This window comes from Caretta caretta, chromosome 1 (assembly GCF_965140235.1).
Source record: "Caretta caretta isolate rCarCar2 chromosome 1, rCarCar1.hap1, whole genome shotgun sequence".
Classification (NCBI taxonomy): domain Eukaryota; kingdom Metazoa; phylum Chordata; order Testudines; family Cheloniidae; genus Caretta; species Caretta caretta.
In genome coordinates this window covers 242,821,040-242,841,610 of record NC_134206.1, presented here as the reverse complement: position 1 = coordinate 242,841,610, position 20,571 = coordinate 242,821,040, and the positions used below count along the sequence as shown (strand labels likewise).

The window sequence follows — 20,571 nt, the reverse complement described above, 5'->3', positions numbered from 1 at the left end:
TGGGAGGCAAGATTATCATTGCCGTACAAGCTGTGATTGCTGTATTTTAACAATGGAAAACAAGCATTTTTTAAAAAAAGACAGTATATTGTAGAATGAAGAAAAAATTGCAGATCCTCTAGATAGGTGGAATTTGAAACTGTTTTTGTAGCAAAGACGTCTCTCTCGGACACAGCTTAGGTTCAACCGCAAACATTTGTATTCTGGAACAAACTATTGTGGAGTGACTTTACAAATACATTATCTATCTTGAGTTAACTGGGAATCAATCGACATTAAAAAGTCCACTAGTGTGGGCAAGCCCTCTGTGTTCAGTGACCTGAACTGACATAGTTTCACCATTCTCACTTTAGAACAATATTATTGCATACACACAAAATATTTATGAATATTTTAAAAGGGGTTTGCAGCCATAAAGGTGTCTTCTTTGATGGAACTACACAGACAGCACATTGGGTCAGAATACTTTTAAAATCCAAACTATCCCCACAACAAATTGTCTTCCTTTTAAGTTACAGGGATACAAAGAAAATGTTGCTTCTGTGCCTAAAAAACAGATTTTTTAAAAATTAGAAGTTTTCTGATTGAACATGGACCCATTTTTCATTTAAACAAACTACAAATTCAAAATGTGAGATTTTATGTGTAATGTAGTTACATCAAAAATCCACACCCGTCCCTACTAGTTAAATGTATACTTCAGAAAGGCTTATTTAGTCCAGTAGCATAACCAGGAGAACTTTCCCAGGACCGACAACTGTGCTGATACTCCTCTCCACTTTAACACTGATACTTCTACAAAAGGAATTCAGCCTCAATAGGTCAAGGGCAGAAGGTCTAAAAATGTCAATTTCATAGAATCATAGAATATCAGGGTTGGAAGGGACCTCAGGAGGTCATCTAGTCCAATCCCCTGCTCAAAGCAGGACCGATCCCCAATTAAATCTCTCTCACAATGAAAACAATTGAGTAAATTATTGTTAACCAGAATTCCATTAAATTAGAAAGGTGCACTGAAATGAACTCCATTCTAGCAGACTCTAAAATGAGTTCTCCCAACAGAGATGGGTTCTAGCTTAAGGTCATCCAGGCACAAGCATAGTAAAATCCAATTTAACAAGAAGTATAATCTTGTCCAAAGACCCTGCAATCACTTGCCCACTGAGTATGGCCTTTGAGAAAGCTCCCTTCCTGAGGCAAAGAATGAAGACTAAAAAAGTAAAGACATTTTAGGTTACTTCTTTGGACATCTGCCAAAACATCAACTGAGTGTAAATCTGCAAAATTTGAGGACAGGCAGGACAACAAGTTCCTCAGTTCTGAGTTGAACTACCTGTAATTGCAAATGAAATTTAGTTGCAAGAGATATTTACTGTACTGTTTAAAAGATGATCTGTCAGGGTCTGTAAAGCCAATTATTTATATTATAGTTGCACCTAGGAATCCTAATTAGGGTCAGTGCCTAAGTTCCCTGTAAGCTCTGCGGCAGCCTATTTAGTGTTGCACAGATACACAGGGAACCTGCCCAGGGACCTGCCATAGCCAGGGGGAGGGGAGCCCCTCCCCCGACCTAGCCCGGCCCCCACCCTGCCGCGGCTCAGGGAGGGGCGCTCCGAACACAAGCCCGGCCCGCACCTGCTGTGGTGCCCCTCCCCTGGCCCCAATTCTGCCACAGCCCGGGGCACCCAGATCTGCTACAGCTGGGGCACCCCTACCCGGCCCAAACCCAGCCCTGGCCCTGTCATGGAGCCCCTCCCCCAGCCTGAACCTGCTGCAGGAGGGGCTCCTATCCTGTGGCCCCAGCCCCGGAGTTGCTGTGGCAGGGAGAGGTGCCTCTCCCCCTCCAGCCCAGGTGCTGCTGTGGGGAGAGAGAGCTGGAGGGAGTCCTCTCTCCCTGCTGTAGCCCCACAGCACCCTCCTGCACCCCAAACCCCTCATCCCCGGCCCCATCCCAGAGCCCACACCCCCAGCTGGAACCCTCATCCCCTGCACCCAACCCTGAGCCCCTCATCCCCGACTCCACCCCAGAGACTGCACCCCAACCCTCTGCCCCAGCACTGAACCCCCCATCCCTGGCCCCGCCCCAGAGCCTACACCCCAATCCTGAGCCCCCTCCCACACTCCAAACCTCTCACACATCACCTCCATATTGGTGCACATAACAAAATTCATTCCGCACGTGGGTGGGAAAAATTAGAGGGAAACACTGGTCAGTGCCCCACCATATTAAACATAATTCGTGCTAGCAGAGTTTGGGTCTTTCTCCCTTTCTATTGGCTGTACCACGTTTATGAGTCTGCCACTGCCCCAGATCTAAGGAGATCTGCAGTACACACTCATGCTTGCAGATCTATAAGTCCCAGGTTCAGTCCCTACAGATGACACAACCAAGACAATAGTTACATATTCACTGAAGAAACAAAGAAAACTGTCCACATCCCAGGAAGCTGACAGCCTAGGTTACAGGATGGACACAAGCGATATGAGGCAGAGAAACAGAATTTAGGATACTGGGAGGATAAGGTAACAACAGAACAAAGCTTAGCCTGAAAACAGGAGTCTCAGCTTAACACTTACCTAAATGAAGCCAGTGATGAAGTCCCAATGCTAAAATGACCATTCATTCAGGAAAGCTAAGAAGTTTTGAAATTTAAGGATGATGAAAGATGAGAAAGACATCACAAGAGCTGCTAAGATCACTACTAAATTGTCAGTTCAGGTACAGTGACCAAATAAACCTTTTGAAATTCACCTATCAAAAAAAAAACCCCCACAAAAAAAACCCAACAAAGAAAGATTACTCACATTGTCGTAACTGTTATTCTTCGAGATGTGTTGTTCATGTCCACTCCAATCAGGTGTGTGTGCGCGTGCATGTGCATGGTAGCCGGAAGATTTTCCCGATAACCGCATCTGTCGGGTCGGTCCAGGCGCCCCCTGGAGTCGCGCATTCATGGCGCTCAATATAGAGCCCTACAGACCCACCCCTGCCTCAGTTCCTTCTTGCCTGCTACTTCGACAGAGGGGAAGGAGGGTGGGTACTGGAATGGACATGAATAACACATCTCAAAGAACAACAGTTTGAGTAACCGTTTTTTCTTCTTCGAGTGCTTGTTCATGTTGATTCCAATCACAAGCCCAAGTATAGGTGGTAGGATCGGAGTCTTCCACTGATTGGAGCACTGCTCATCTGAAGGCCGCATCGTGTCTGGCCTGCTGGGTAATCGCTTAGAGCGAAGCGGAAGTATGGATGGAGGACCACATCGCTGCCCTGAAGATTTCCTGAGTGGGAACCTGAGCCAGGAACGCTGTTGATGAAGCCTGCGTCCTGGTGGAGTGTGTAGTGATTGGAGGTGCAGGAACACCTGCCAGGTTGTAGCACTCATGGATACAGGACGCTACCCATGACGAGATGTGTTGGGATGACACAGGCTGACCTTTCATTCTGTCCGCCACTGACATGAATAACTGGACCCATTTTCTGAACGGTTTTGTTCTCTTGATGTAAAAGGTTAGCGCCTGTGGACATCCAGAGAGTGGAGCCTCTGCCCACTGCTGCTGGAATGTGGCTTAGGGTAGAACACCTGGAGAAAAATGTCCTGGTTGATGTGAAACTGCAACACAACCTTCGGGAGGAAAGCAGGATGAGGCCTGAGCTGAATCTTGTCCTTATAGAACACGGTGTAGGGAGGCTCTGATGGTAGGGCCCTGAGCTCAGACACCTTCCTGGCCGAGGTTATCGCTACCAGGAATGCCACCTTGTAAGAGAGGTAGAGCAGGGAGCATGTCACTGATGGTTCAAAGGGGATGGTCCCATGAGCCTAGAAAGGACAAGGTTGAGGTCCCAGGCAGAGATAGGCTGACGGACGTTAGGGTATAGCCTGTCGAGCCCTTTTAAAAACCGGCTGACCATAGGGATAGGAAGCACAGAGCGGCCCTCTGTGCCCAGATGGAAGGCTGATATGGCGGCTAAGTGCACTCTTATTGATGACAACGAGAGCTCCTCCTGCTTCAGATGAAGGAAGCAGTACAAAATAAACGGCACTGAGGCTAGCATCAGGGACAAATGGCACTGTGCCAACCACACTGAAAATCTCTCCCACTTGGCAAGGTATGTGGCTCTCATAGAGGGTTTTCTGCTGCCAAGGAGGACCTGTCTAACATGATCTGAACAGCAAAGCTCCAACGAGTTCAACCATGGAGCTTCAACGCCATCAGGTGAAGCGACTTGAGGTTCGGATGTTGAAGACGACTGCGATCTTGTGTCAGAAGGTCCAGGAAGAACGACAGGGTGATTGGGGCTTCCATGGACATGTCTAGGAGAGATGTGTACCAGCACTGATGGGACCAGGCTGGTGCTATCAATATGACCTGAGCTCGTTCTTGCCGGATCTTGAGGAGTACCTTGTGAATGAGTGGTATGGGCAGAAAGGCGTATAGGAGACAACCTCTCCAATGTAGGACGAACGCATCCGCTTTGGAGCCCAGGCTGTGATTTTGGAAGGAGCAGAACTGCTGGCACTTCCTGTTGTGTCGCGTGGTGAATAGGTCTATCTGGGGAAGTCCCACCTCTGGAAGATTGAAATTGAGACATCCGGGCAAAGGGACCACTCGTGGCTGTGAAACAACCTGCTGAGGTGGTCCGCCAGCTTGTTCTGTACCCCAGGGAGATACAACGCTTGCAGGTGTATTGAATGTTCAAGTCCCACACCATGAGGGCTTCCTGGCACAGGGGAGACGAAAGTACATCCCTCTGTTTGTTGATATAGAACACTGCTGTTGTATTGTCTGTCATGACTGATACACATTTGTCCCATTAAGTATGGCCGGAAGGTCTGGCATGGTAGGCACACCGCTCTGAGCTCTCTGACATTGGTGTGGAGACCAAGTCCACCTGAGACCAGAGCCTTGAGTCCTGCGGTCTCCCAGATATGCTCCCCAGCCCAAGTCTGATGCGTCCGTCACTGGCGAAATAGACGGCTGTGGAGTGGTGAAGGGGACCCCTGAGCATACCTCCTGGGTGTCAAGTCACCACAGGAGGGAGTCGAGCACCAGGCGAGGCAGGGTCACGATCCTGGTCCAAGCTGTCCCAGGCTGGGCGATACATGGACATGAGCCACGGCTGAAGAGGTCGAAGCCTGAGTCTGACATACTGTACCACAAAGGTACAGGCAGCCATGTGTCTGAGAAGTTTCAGGCAGTTTCCTGCTGTGGTGGTGGGAAACTGTCTGAGACCTCGAATGATATTGGTTAGGGCCTGAAACCTTGCTTCTGGCAGGTATGCCCCGGCTTCAGTCAAGTCCAGTACTGCCCCTATAAACTCTATCCTCTGGACCGGGGACAGAGTCAATTTTGCTTCATTTAGAAGGAGACCCAGGTTGTCGAAGGTGAATCTGACCTGAGCTTCCACTTGGGTCCTGGAGCAGCCCCGATCAGCCAGTCATCGAGGTACGGAAACACCTGTACCTGGTGCCTGCGCAAGAACGCGGCAACGACTGCATGCATTTGGTAAAGACTCAAGGTGCTGCTGGCAGGCTGAACGGAAGGACGGTAAATTGGTAGTGGGTACTGGTGACCACAAACCTGAGGTACTTCCTGTGGGGCTGAGTGATTGCTATATGAAAATATGTGTCCTTCAAGTCGTGGGCGGCATAGTAGTCTGCTGGATCCAGTGAGGGGATGATGGAGGCCAAGGAGACCATGCAGAACCTGAGTTTCTTCACAAACTTGTTAAGTTCTCACAGGTCCAAGATAGGCCTGAGGTCGCTTTTGGCTTTCGGCATTAGGAAATACCGGGAATAAAAGCCCTCATCCCAGTGCTCCTGAGGAACCTCCTCCACTGCCCCTAGAGACAAGAGCTACTGCACCTCCTCAATAAGGAGCTGCTCATGAGAAGGGTCCCTGAAGAGGGAGGGTGGAAGAGCACAGAATTGGATGGAGTATCCCCTCTCTACTGTGAGGTGCACCCAGTGGTCCAAAGTGATACGGGACCATACACAGTAGAAAGGGGACAGTCGGGAGGAAAAGGTAAGGCGAGGTAGATCCAGTTTTTTTGTTCTGGTGCGCCGTCCTCGACCACAGCTTCAAAAGGCCAGTTTGGGGCTGGAAGGTGGTTTGGGTTGGCCAGAGCCCTGGCCTGAGGATGGGTGTTGTCTTTTCCTGCTCCTCCTCAGAGAACCGTCCTGGCAGGTTCTGCTGACAGAACCTCTGAGGACGTTGTGGCCTAAAGTGTTTTCACTGTGTGGCAGGAGTGTGTAGGCCCAAAGACCTGAGGGTGGCTCGTGAGTCTTTCAGGCTATGCAGCCTCTTGTCTGTCTTATCAGAGAAAAAAAAAAAAAGAGTCACACCCTCAAATGGGAAGTCCTGAATGGTCTGTTGGACCTCATAAGGGAGCCCCGAGACTTGGAGTCAGGAGCCCCTTTTCATGGCCACCCCAGTAACCATGACCCTAGAGGCGGCATCAGCACCGTCCAAAGCAGCCTGGAGGGAAGCCTGAGAGATGAGCTTTCCCTCCTCCACCAAGGCCAAGAATTCGGGTCAGAAGTCTGAAGGGAGGAGCTCTGCAAATTTGGCCATTGCCGCACAGGTATTATAAGAGCACCTGTTGATGATGGCCTGCTGGTTCGAAATATGGAGCTGAAGACCCCCTGTAGAGTAGACCTTTCTCCCAACAAGGTTGAGTCGTTTAGCCTCCCTGTTTCTAGGGTAGGGCCCCTGGAAACTCTGCGGCTCACGCTGATTAGCAGCCTCCATGACAAGAGAGTCGGGAGGTGGGTGGGAGTACAAATGTTCGTACTCCTTGGAGGGTATGAAATAACGCCTCTCATTGTGCTTGGCAGTGGGTGGCAAGGAACCTGGGGTCTGCCACAGGGCTTGGTGGTATCCACAATAGTCTTAATGAGTGGAAGGGCAACACGAGAAGGTCCTGAGGGGGCGAGGATATCCACCATGGGATCAGCCTCCTCGACCACCACCTCAGCCTTAATGCCCAGACCCTGAGCCCTTTGCAGCAACTCTTGTAGCACCCTGCTGCCCTCAAGCACCAGGGCTATGGCTGTGCCTGCCAATGCCTCATCCGGAGACGACTAGGAGGAAGCCCCTATAAACAGCAGATGCTCCCTGTCATCAACTCCAAAGGGGCCCTGAGACTCTCAGTGGAATGTCAGCACTGGGGCTGTCAACGCTGAACTTGGCGTTGGTATGGGCACTGATGGTACCACCGGTGGAGCCAGTGCCGAACCAGCTGCCTGAGCCGATGAAGGTGGTGGGGCCGTTGTCTGTGCCGCTGTGGGTGCCGAAGTCATCATCGATGCCAAAACCGCTGTTGGCGCTGGCGCAGCAGGTGGTGCTGAGGTTGCTGTCGCCACCGAGGTTGAAAGAGTCGCCGTGGCTGAGGCTGGTGCAAGTGGTTATGCCACAGCCAATGGCACTGGCATGTGGGCAAGCGCCGAGGTGAGCTGCATGGTTGACAGCGGGACAAATGTGACTGAGGCCACCGAAGACGCTGAGGAGTAGTGCCCTTGGATCCCTCCCTGGCTTTGGTGAAAGGCCCAGGGGGTCTAGAATAGCCACTGTGGTGGCCATAGCTGGGGCTCTCGCATGTCTCGCCTTGACCTTGATCGTTGGCTCCTCCAATATACAGCGGTAGGAGTCAGACTCTGACTCCGAGGTCTCCGAAACCGAAGACCACGGAAGAGCTGAGCTTCGGTGCCTCAAGCGTCGAGAGCTTGGGGAGCGACTAGGCCCTCTGTCTGAGTGGGCCAGTGCCGAAGGACATGGCGTGAGGGAATGCCTGGACATCACTGCTGGTTTCCCTCCTGACTGCACCTGGGGGTGGGTGGGATCGCCAGTGCTGGAGGTTCCTCCCTCCTAGGGTGCAAGAATGGCACTGTAAGGTGCAGCAGATCCTGAGCAACTTCGAAAGTTACCAGTGAATGTGGGGGGCTCCGACTCAACTGCCTCGTCTGGGCAGGAGTCGATTAGGCCCTAATGGAGGATTCCGAGCTGTGGCCCGCCGGGGGTCTCGCTTCTTAAGATTTAGCCAGAGGTGACTGACTGTCTGGCTTCTTTTTCTTCTGAGGCACCGACAAGTGAGACCAGTGCCTGCTCTCTGCTGGGCCTCAGGAGGTATCATGCTAAGAGTCCCGGGATGAGTCCTTTCTCGGCACCGAACTTGATGACGACGCCAGGGCGCTCCGCGTAGACGAGGAAGTGTTAGGAACTGGGTCCAAATGGGGACGTAGAGCTGCCTCCATGAGGATCATTTTAAGCCGCTGCTCCCTTTCTAGGGCAGAACTCGCAGCAGATCTTACAGCGATCCTTTTGGTGACCCTCCCATAGGCTCCGTAAATACGAGGAGTGTGGATCGCTCTTTGGCACGCACTCTGTGCAGACCACACAGTTTTTAAACCCTGGGGACCATGGCAGACCATGGCTCCAGGGAGCCGAAAGGGGGGGGTAAAGACCCCAAACAACTCTCATCACTAAATACTGACTAGTAACTACTAACTACTAAGATAAACTAACTATATACAAACAACTGGAGTTGAACACGCTTGCTAAAGCAAAAGCTACAGGAAGTTTCAGCCTACCATCACTGATGGTAAGAAGGAAATGAGGGGATGGCAGGTTGGCAGGGCTCTATATTGAGCACCATGAAGGCGTGACTCCAGGGGGCGCCCGGACTGACCTGACGGATGTGGCTATTTTGCTGTTACAAAAGCAAAGGGAGTTTTTGAAACAATTGCAGCAAGTGTACACAATTTCAACAATGTTGAAAATACTGATTGTGGCATCCCAATCCCTGTGTCATGAGGTATCGAGACAGAGAAACTTCTACTGGCAGTATTCATAATGACTGGATTTGTTGAGCTTCTACCTCCACTCCTGGCATCTAAATTAACAGCCCTAGTTCCAACCTGGCTTTAATAGACACAGACAAACTTTTCAGAGAAACAGTGGATTAGTGCAAATGTTCATTGCCTTGGCACCCAAAGGCCGCCTGAAGAGCCTTAGGATTGGATTGTAGGTGTTTGCATCAATGCTTTTAGGCACTATCTCAACTTCATGTTACAAAGGCAAAACAAAAGGATACAAAACAATATGAAAACTGCCAAACTACAATAAGAAAGAAACATTTTAATTATACTGTAAATCTTCATAAACTTTAGCATCATTGAATATAATTTTTGAAAACTTTTTCTATTGTTATTGTATATTGGCTACAAGTACAGTCCTTCTAAAGGATAAATATAATGCAACAAGTATGTTAGACTTATCCAGCACAGTAATACAATCTCTTGCTGCTGAGTGCATTCATTTCAGATTACATGATACACTGAGCTACAGATATTCATCTGCATTGAAATCAAACTGGTTTTCAGTGATCATTCAATAGAATGCTGCAATTTGACAGGATTTATTCAGTCTCTCAATCATACTGTTTGCTTTCAGCTATTTCTGAAATTTACACTTAGAATAAACTTTTACAAATATCAACTGCTAGTTTTCTTATAAAGAAAAGCAATCATACTGCTGAACTGTTAAATGTAGAGGAAAATGTATGATTTAAATCATATATAACAGGAAGATAAATACAGCAAATAATTAAAGACTAAGACAATTTAATGAAAGGCTAGAATAAAGGTAATTTACTTAAAGTATCCACTAATTTTGCTCCCAGCCCTCAGTGGGCAAGTAGCTATTATTGCATGTCCCTCTACCAAGCAGATGGAGACAGGAAATAAATAAAAAAAATTATAATACTAATCCCTAAAAAGGAGCTAGTTCTGATTGAAAATTCCAGTTCGTAGGGGACACCCCAAAACCTCAACTTAGTGAAAATACTGGAAACAAAAAAATATGTGATGAAAAAGATCTACAGTACTGCTTGAGCTGGAAATCCATAGTAATGTTGTGAGGATGAGTTAACTAGTGAAAAAATATTTTTAAGATTGCTACAATCAATATATTTTTAAAAAACAAAGTATCTAAAACAGATAAGGAAGAAAAGGACCAGAGTTCCTCACACTTTAGTCAAGCAATCTCAGGGTAGACTCTGTCTGGACCTAAAGAAGAGTAGGAATAGTCAAATTAGCAAGTAAATTGCATTTCTCCTATGCTCTGTAAGTTAGTTCAGTCAACTGGTCACTTCAAAGGCAAGACATATGATGAGAGGACTGAGATACATTGACCCATCAGACCTAGGCAAGCAACACCACCTGTCAAGAAGGCATTTCCAGATTACTGCCACAACAGTGAGATGTTTACAAAAAGGAGAAGAGATGTTCAGGTCATATCTCTGCAGAACTCCAGAGAAGAGGCACACACCTTTTTCTGCCCTAACAGAGTGGGCTTCAACTCCTAGAAAGGAACCTTATTGGTCACATGGGCCTCTGACAGATGAGAAAGGCTTTTAAGTTTTATTACCTCTCTCCATAGACAAATAAATAGTCTGACTACTGATTTCCCATACTCTTTTAAGTAGACCCAACAGGCCTCTCACATCTACAATACGTGGCGGCTTCTAGTATTCATCCTTTACAAAGGGTCTAAGGGAAGTAAGTAACACAACATGAGCAAGTTTCACAAAGGAAAAAACCTCAGGAAAGGAGGGACTTGTTTGATCATCTCTTTGGCTTGGTAAAAGACTAAATTACCTACAGGAAGTTCCATAACACTCCTAATTGAGCAAATGGACACTAGGAAGATAAGTCTTAAGGGCGAGAAGTCACATGGACACTGGCCTCAGAGGCCTGATACTGTGGGGAGGACAGGTGAAAATCCATGGGATGTTCACAACTAGCCTTAGGTCCCAGAAAGCCAAGGAGCTCAGATCGCAGAGGGCTTGAATTTGTCCACTATCTTAAGGTTGTGACTGTTTCTAGGGGAGTCCAACAGAGGAATTATTTTGCCCCCAATAAAGCACGAAGAGTTGCAGTTTGCACTCAGAGTGAGTGCTCAAACTTTTACTAGACTATTTTGGAGGGGGTTGGGGGGAAAGAGCAATAGAACAACCAGGACTCAAATATCCCTGCACCTGGAACATATTTGACAGTAATAAGCATTGGAAGTAGCCTGCTTATGGACTTACAACACAGTAAACCTATGACTCCTTTTATGCAGTCAACCACTCAAGCCAAGTGACCGACATAGGTGATTTTAGGTTCTGGTGGAGTAGCTGGCCTTGAGAAAATAAGTCTCCCCAGAAGGGAAGGTGGAAGGAACTTTTACAATACCAGAAGTACACTGGATGAGGATCTTGATGCTTTCTCTATCTTACCCTCACCAGAGGGAAGCATAAGCTAAGACGAAGTGCTATGGTTGCCAGACGGCATTGGCTCTCATGGGTAAGGGATCCCTAATTGGAAAGAAGAATTTTGGGATCTTCATTTTCCTCTGGGTAACCATATATTGCCAATTCATGAGCATAGCTAATTTATGCAAAAACACATTTGTGTCACTGCTTCCCTGTCCTTTCTCTCCCATCCCCTTAACATGTTTGTTAAACATACATGTTGCATCTGATCTTTAAATTTAGATTGTAAACTCTTTATGTCAGGTACTGTTTCCTACTGTACACCTGTACAACTACTAGTACAATGGAGCCTCTAGGTGCTACGGTACTATAAATAATATAAATAAGTAACTATAATACTATGCTTCCCAACAGCTGTTATTCTTCAGATGATTTGCGTTGGAATCCATCCTGTGTATCCTGCAGTCTAGTTTCCCATCTATTTGTATATAGCTGAGAAGGAGATAAAGTTTCTTTCTAACCACATATGGGTCTGAGAGAGTCTGCTGCTATGCCTCTTTTCCTGCATTCCCCAGTACATGACACAAGCGATTATAGGAACACTTTTTGTCTGCATTCAGTGCATTGCCCTTCAGGCTGCACTGAAATGCAGGAAAGCACTGCAGACTGCGCTTATTTTCTGGAGGTTAGTTAGTAACGTGTTTTTCCAATAGTCATAGAATGCTAGACCTTCATTCCACCTAATCCCTTCTCTTTTTCCCCGCCTCCCACCCCAGTCCCCTCCTTTCCTTATTCATTTATGTCTTCTCCTATTTTATTACTGTTACTCCCACAGTAATATGTTATAACTATATAGTATTGGTTGGATTTGTACTGGATGTTTGACAAGTTGTAAAACTGAATAATTCCAGAATTCTAATGGAGATCTCATGAAATGTGTGGTTTTTGGAAACATATACAAGTTAAGTCATTTACTTTTTTGTACTTTTCACTGTCTGTTTTTTCATGAAAACACACAAACAAACAAAACCAATAAAAAATCCATCACAAAGATCAGCAGCCCAGAGCTGCCTTGTGGCCAAAACAAGAATCCCAACTAGGCAGACCAATGAGCTAGGCAGGGGGATCTAGAAGGGAGACTTACTTCAGGTCTAGAAATAGACACAAATAGCTTGAGCACTGACCCAACTGTAAGAAGTGTGCTTCAACAGCCAGAGTTGGAGGAGGTGCTATTATGATCTTGAAGTTCTAAAATTCTGGCACATCTTGCGGGCAATATATAGTTTACGTTTTGAGAAGAAAATTTAATGAATTATGCTACCATCAAATAATCCCCATTTTGTCTGTAATACAGTGCTCAGGGCTGTCTTCTTGTTCCCTCTATGTTAGTGTGTTTTACACCATTACAATAGACTGTTTCTCACTATCCTTAATTATTGTTTCTCACTGCTGTAAAGAAACACAAGGTTAGTACAAATGGCTAGATCTTATTCTCAATTTTTAAATCTAACAACAAAAAGTAAGTTTTAAGCATATACACACAAAAAACCCCACTGGCAATTTTTACAAAGTTATATATATATACATAACATAAGGAAAATACTTTGCGTGTATATAGGTAAGAAACTTAAAAATCCACCAACTGGAGTGATAACTAGTCCCTACCTTACTTACCGATCTAAAATCTTACCAATGGCTACAAGTAGAGGTGTGGGGCAGCCTGATGATGTCCTCTGGATTTACTTTCAGTTTCTCTGGGAAATTTCAAGGACCACCATTCACCTCTTTTTCAGCTTTTCAGATACTTTCAAAAGGTAGAGGATTTATTGACTATTCATGATGTTTTCACTTTTCCACAATCATTTCTACCACACAGTGAGTCAGAGCCACTGAATTCTTTCTTGCTGCATTTTCCTGCTTCAAATCATATTTGGGAATAGATAGTCTCTATGATGCATATACCCCAATGTGCTGCAGGTGAGATATACTATGACATATCTTCCAGTTCTATCACATCCAACTGGAACACTTCTAGATTTCAGATGGTCACAAAGGCAGGTTCAGAGGATTCCATACAAACTGTTTTCAAGTTTAGGACCTGAAGACAAGCCTGTGCCAGGGTACAGATCTCCTGCATGAGTGCAGAGACATAAGCCTTCATTTTCTGAACCACGGGCTCCTGCAGGCAAGCTTTGCTTTGCTACAGTTTGAAATGGCCTCTTGGGCAAACTAGCTCCTGAGAGCTTCAGGGAGCTCTTGGCCCTTGTCTGTGACAGTCAAATGGCTCCTATAACCCCAGGAAAGACTGAACCTTATATACTGCTAATATCTGCAAATTCTAGGCGTGGAATGAGCCGGTCAACCAAAAACAGATGGACAAACCTTCCTTCCTTCCTTCGAGCAACAGTCAATAACACCCACTAGTTTGTTAAAAGGGTAGGGAGCTGTAGCCAAACCAGAAGGCAGGGTTTTGAATTGGCAGTGTTTTTCCAGTGTTGTGCGGCACACACAATGAAATCAGAGATCAGCTATACCACCCCATCTTGAGTGGATTCCCCTTAAAGGAAGTCTTCCAAACACCAAGTCAGACATACTCAAAAAAACATACTGCATAACAAGATTTCTACATATATCTATATTACACTGTATTTTAGCACATAAAGTCTACCATTTGTCAGCTAAGAGACAAATTAATGGCTTAACTATGTTTAACTACTTTCTCAAGAAGAAAGGCACTTTGATACAAAGAGCTAATCCTCCCTTGATTTGGCATGTCAAATATCGAAATTTGCCTCTCCGGGTTGCAATTCCTGAACAAGTCAATGTCAGCTCGAAAGCCATAGACTAAATGCACTAGCAGTCATTGGAATGCTTTAAAGAGGCAAATTTTGTAAGGAAGAGTTTATTTCTCAAACACTTTACCCAATGGATAGAAGAAAGAGACTCACATCTGGCATTTCTGTAAAGCAGAAAAGGGTCCTGCAGCTGGAAATCTAGGTCTTTAGTGATGGGTTCTGTGCGATTTTCCATGCTCAGCCTGTTCATAATGGTGAAGCCATGCCTGGGAGAAGCTGATCTGTAAATTACCAAGCAGAAATCATAGTAAGTCAAGGAAAAATATGAGTACCCCTTCTTTGTCAGACAGTGCTCCAAAATTATTATTTCAATAGAAGCAGTTATATAAAATCTAACTATGTTGCCAGGGAGGAAACTGAACAACAGTCTTGGAGCCTGACAGAATTTTTGGTTCCTTTGTGGAATCCTTTTGCTTTCTTCAAACCCCTAAGCTCTGTATGAAAAATGACATAGATAACTGTGGCCACAATGATTGTTTTTTTAAACAGTCTGCAGCATCTGAGGTGCTATAGTTTGAGTCTCAAAGCCTCTAGTCATAATCCTAACTATTTGTGCATGCAAGTTACAGCAAGTTCTAAGGCCTACAACTTTAGGAACCGGCGATAATTTACTAACGTAAAATTGTCCTCAGAGCATTGGTGTTATAGTATCCAAGAATCAGAACTGGTCTACACCTTCCCACTGCAGCAGAAAATGGATATTGGAGAGACAGTTGTGGGACAAAATTAATTAAAATTTTTACTTTTTTCTTTAATACACAAAGATAATGAATTATTCAAGTCACTCCAGATTTTCAAAACTCCCTAAGTGACATAAGAGCAGAAATCCCACACTACTTCCAATGCTAATAGGAGATGTTACTTTGGAACTGAGTTTGACAGTGATGGACAAGACACTGACTAAATGTTTGGGATAAGTGCCAAGTACAGTAATCACCAGCGGGTGTCTTCATTAACTCCAAAGCACAGGAACCTGCATTACAGGAAGGGAGGCAACAGAAAAAGAAACAAAGGGTGGAAGTGATAGAAAGAATACTTGATGGTAATAGCCAGAATTGTATTTCTCTGAGTCTTTTAATGTTATCCCTAGCAGGTCTCATGTTTGACACTTAGTGTAAAGATATTTTTCACAGTTCACAAAGAGGAGCAGGTGATAAATAAACCAGTTTATTTAACTGTAATGCTAGACATTTTCACATTTCCAAAATAACGGTGAGAATGGATTTGTTACTACATCATCTGCAGAAAGGAATTCTTCAGTTGTACCCACCCCAGTTTCCAACAGATATGAACAGATGATTTTTATTGTGATAAGACCTAAACTTTATAAGCCTTTTCAACATCAACTGACACTAAAATGTGAAGGGGACTATTTAGTTATTGTTTGTAAAGTGATCTAAAAAGAAGAAGCCCTATGTAGAAGAGCCAAATATTATTACCCGGGAAAACAATGCTCTAAATGAATAAAACTAGAGAACATAATTAGATAGGGGTATGAGACTGGACAATGCCAAACCACATTAAATTGTGCTGTGTATGCTGGTGTACTTGGCATTTTCTGCTCAGAACTGCTAAAAGCCAAGGATCCATTGAAAATAAAATCATGTATTCTCTTATCAAAGAGAAGGAAACTAGGGAAGGGAGTGACAGAAAGAATACTTCATGGTAATAGCCAGACTTGTATATCTCTGAGTGTTTTAGCATCATCCCCAGCAGGAAGCAGATATTTGACACTTAGGGCTTGTCTTCACTACCGGGGTAAGTTGACCTAAGTCATGCTACTTCAGCTACGTGAATAACGTAGCTGGAGTTGATGTAGCTTAGGTCGACTTATCCTGATGCCTTCACTGAGCTGCGTCGACAGGAGACGCTCTCCGGTCGACTTCCCTTACTATTCTTGGAGTGCTGGAGTACCAGGGTCAACTGGAAAGCTCTCTGCCGTCTTCACTGGACCCACTAAATTGATCCTTGCTGCATCAATTGCAGCAGCATCCATCTCCCGGTAGTGAAGACCAGCCCTTAGGGTAGAAACATTTCCTCGAAGTAGTCTTTCAAAATAAAGATTATAGTTTTAGTCTATCGCTTTTCATTTTTGTAAAGCTCTTTATTTTATTAAACTCTTTTTTTAACCGTGTATTTTTCAGTTTAATTATGTAATTGAATGTCTTCATTCTACTTTCTAGCCTGTGCCTTTATTTCCTACTTAAAGGCAAGGGCTGGGAAAGGGTTAACTCTTAGTGCTGTGATTAAGAATATAGGGGGAACTGAGCAGAAAAGACTGCAGCTACTAGACTGAGACACTGCAACAGGTAAGTGAATATCCTTCCTCAACTTCCTTCTTCTCAGGACCCAGAAAAAGAACTGGAGTGGTGGAGAGACTAGAAGCAGGAGGCTAGTTGCAGACAGCTCCAAAATTCAGGTCCAGTGTACAAGAGAATCATATTCCTGATTCAGAGTGGGCAAGGCACCTTTGATCTGCCAGACTCTGCCATAAGCAGCAGAAGCAGGAGCCAGTTCCTTCCTCCAGCCGTGGCAGATACAACAGCATCTCTTACTTCATCCATTCTTGTTCTTCTCTACACAGATGAATAGAAGAGTGGGTGTGAGGAGGTGCTGGTACTGACTTCTACTGCTGGGTAAGAAGGAGCCTAGAGATCAACGTAAGCTCCCATACTCCCTAGTAGAAGATTGGGTCCACTGTACACCTGGCCTCACATGCGGTTTGTCACCTCCATATCCCTCTCTTCCTGACTCAATCAGGGGGGCCTCCTGCCTCCTCAGTCCCCGTCATTCTCTTAGCTGGATCCTCAAGAGAAAAAAAACAGAGGGAGGAAATCCACTTACCTGTTTGACTACCCAAGCCTAACAGCTGCAACCCTATGTCTGCTAGCTGCCTGATCTTCTGCTCGTCACATCAACAGCAGGCAAATCATGATGCAACCCCCTGGAAGCCCAGCACACAGATGATAGAGAAGGCTTTGCAACATACCTGTGTGATACAAAAGATGAGACTAGATGATCTAATGGTCCCTTCTGGCCTTAAAATCCATTAAATTATTCCCCACCTCCCCAAACAACCCTGCCTTCAATTAAGAGGTGAAGAGCTAGAAAACAACAAATGTAATATAAAACTGAACCATGAAATTAAAACAAACATCCAGAGCCGTTAGAAAAGAGAGCCACTGAGAATATCTTAAACACCTGGGGTGAAACATGCATGATAACCACACTGTAAGTAATTTGATACTGAGCGAAATGTAAGGAAAATGCATGAACTTTCCCCTAAGCCAGGAACCAATTACAATTGTATTAAGTCCTGACATTTCCTTAACCTTGATGAGTACTATTATTTACTCTGCCATTTGGCTTTTTTGTTCTGAAACCTTGTTACAGACAAATGTTACATCCTACTTTAAATAGAACATTGTCAAGATTTATCAGATTCATCAGTACTGAGATCTAAATTACATTTCCAAACCTTATCCACATGAACACATACAAAGTGACATTCTCCTTTTCAATGATCCCTTCCCTGCATTGTCTCTGACAATTTCAAACTAACTTAAGTTATTCTTTTTCACCATGTAATAAGACAGGATTTAGAGTGGTTACTTAAGGATTCTTTTTAGCAGGCTTTTCTACTTCCATAGATTTTATGTTCAGACATTAAAATATAACATTCTCACCTTGTGTAAACAAAGAGTGTTCCTTCCACATCAGTTTTCTCCTAAAATAAAAGAAACATTCAAGTAATTCAAATGAAAATTCATAAGGTGAAGGAAAACCAATGTTTTCCACAAAACAATCACATAGTATCAGCAGCAGGTATAAGATACACACTGGTATAGCGAATTTAACGTATTGGATCATTAATACAACAAAGACAGCAGTAAAAAGGGATTATCCTTATGAAGAGGAGAAAAGTGGATTTACTGCCATAGTCATAGTCCATTGCTGATGAAGCAATAGGAAGCACAGGAACTATTATTTTGTTAACCATAAATAAGCCACCACTATCTTCCTTTTACCAAAGACCATCACAGTTACATATCTCTGACCGAAATGAGGAAATAATTAAACCAAGTTTCAGGGATTTGCTAGTAAGAGATTACAACTACCATAGTTCCCCTTCATCCTTCAGCTGAATCAGGTCTTACGGTAAGACACGAAAACCATCAGCTCTGTATTTTTTTCTTTTTAGTTCCATTTTTTTTTAAAAGAAAAAAAACTCAGTTGTCTTCTTATCTAATTTTTTCTCCTGATATCCTGTCAGCCAAGATAATTGATGAGTTGTCATTTTAATAAAGAAACGTCAGCGTCTCTACCTGATCTACTGGATGTCAGAAAGCGCCAGTACATTTATGCATCTGCATTCCATTTGACACATAATATCCCACTTGCTTAAAATATGTAAGTTTTTCTGGTCCAGGGACAAAAAATTTGGAGACAAGCTCTTTGGGATCCTTCTAGATGAAAGATACTGCATAAAAACTGTCCACACAAAGATAGAGTTACATTTGAAAATCATGCCTAAACATAGTTCCCCTAAACCAGTTTTGATCACTGTTTAACCCCATCAGCATTAGATAATCAGGAGTGTTAAAAATGGATTTGGGGAAAAAACTTTAAGTAAGTTTTCCATACACAGCTCTATTTGTTGTATGCACAGGGGTTAGATGAAAATCATTATCACACTTTGACCCAAGCATATTCAGTCTGACAAAATATTAATGGGTCACTCAAGATAATCTTTTTTTTTAAAAATACCATCTGTATTACTAATGTCTTATATTTCTTAAAATCGGATATAATTGTCAATATTTATTTTTTGCCCGTAACTCAGTGTGGACTTTGAAAATGGATTGGTAAGCTTCACCTCCTCCTAGTATCAATTTAACTTTCTTATCCTCATGTATCAGCACATTGCATTTGTGGGTTTTTTCCCTTTCCTCTCTCTCTCTCTCTCTCACACCGCAGGGTAATACTGAATTAAACTGCTATTAGGTTTCGAAGGACTTTCTTAAAAAAAAAAATATCCATAACATTTATGTTTGAGGGGTGACTTACTCAAAATTGTCTATTTAAATAAGATTCCAGTCCTATAATCTGATTGTTATCAGGGTCTGCCCATTCAGTCACCACTGCAGAGTGCCACTGAAGACAACAGAAGCCTGTACAGGCATACTTACACAGAGGAGATTGCAGGATCAGAGTTTAGACATAAAGCGCTACAGCGTATAATGTTAAGGTTGCACAATTAAAACAACAAAGAGACAGGAAATGCACGAGTTAAGATTCCCAGTTATATATCTTATATGTTTTATGTGTGTATAATATTTTAAGGAACAGATTTTAAAAGAAAAGCAGGACTACAAAACACTACATATGTGCAATGCAGCTGAGTTAGTTTTTCTGGAAATCGTTTAACTTTTGCATTTACTGTCTTTTTATCATTTCTGACTAGATAACCTTAATGCTGCATTAACTATTTATTTTTCTCTTTCTTAAATGGTTTAGGCAGTATCTGCTTTCTTTTGGCTAAAAGTCCTTAATATATGAATGAAGAAAATAGACAAAATTTAAGAAAGAGGAAGGAAAGGAGAAAGAAAAGAAATGCAGAGAAAGCTTGTTCATTTCAGCTTGTCAACGACATACACCAGTCCAGTTCTTTAACAGAGTGTGCACTGGGTTAACTAGGAGGCACCAATCAGTAGCTATTACGTGCATTGAAATGAGTGCTTTTCTGAGGAGGAAAAGCCCTTATTAATGGTCCATCTCTCTATGAGTGTCCATTTTGCATTAGACACGTCCACAGTGCAATTTTCAAATGTTCAGAATTTTTAGATTAAAGGTTGAAATTTCCAACTACTTTTTTTTAAATTTTATCATGGACATTTCTCCTCACCAAAGATTAGCTTGATGCCAAGTTTCAAAGTTCAGCCATATTTGAGTTTCTTCTCCAAAAACAAATCTGGCCTTTTTTTTTTTTCTAAATTATAAACACACAGAGGCTCAGGCTGTATTTTTTCATTGCATACAACTTCCAAAAACAGCTGACAAGATTTCTGTCAATTTTCCCCAAATAAATAACTTTTGGGAAGAGACCAATTGTGGAAATTTTTAAACAAATGGAGAATTTTATGAAGTTTTAACATATGAAAATGAGAGGATAACAATTGAAACTATATTGTATTTGCTTTCAAATGAATCCACTAGACAGTGCAATGAACTGGAAGAGACTCAGGAGAGAAAGGAAGTTGGTTCAATGTGTATGGTTCCTTGCTGTGGCCCTGATCTATCAAATAACTTAAGGCTTGTCTATGCTGTAGCTCATGTGCTTTAAGGGGGTCTGAGTTCTAAAGCCCACTAACGTGTTGTGCATTACTTGTAGGGTGACCAAATGTCCCAATTTTATAGGGACAGTCCCAATATTTGAGGTTTTTTCTTATGTAGGCTCCT

The 20,571-nt window shown here is 43.7% G+C and overlaps 2 protein-coding genes across 3 annotated transcripts in view; one reads left to right on the top strand and one right to left on the bottom strand.

Annotated features, from left to right (window-relative positions):
• Positions 1-20,571, top strand: part of CACNA1C (calcium voltage-gated channel subunit alpha1 C) — a 706,039-nt gene that overhangs the window by 3,284 nt on the left and 682,184 nt on the right. The window lies entirely within an intron of this gene.
• DCP1B (decapping mRNA 1B) overlaps positions 1-20,571 on the bottom strand; it is a 58,778-nt gene that overhangs the window by 36,931 nt on the left and 1,276 nt on the right. Inside the window, exons 2-4 of one of the 2 annotated variants that reach the window (XM_048828186.2) lie at positions 17,799-17,839; positions 16,957-17,101; positions 14,206-14,333 (exon numbers count right to left, since the gene is read on the bottom strand). In XM_048828186.2, the coding sequence (XP_048684143.1) occupies positions 14,206-14,302 (97 nt within the window). In that variant the 5' untranslated portion in view covers positions 14,303-14,333; positions 16,957-17,101; positions 17,799-17,839. The remainder of the gene's footprint in view (positions 1-14,205; positions 14,334-16,956; positions 17,102-17,798; positions 17,840-20,571) is intronic. The other variant, XM_048828178.2, reaches the window with a different exon arrangement.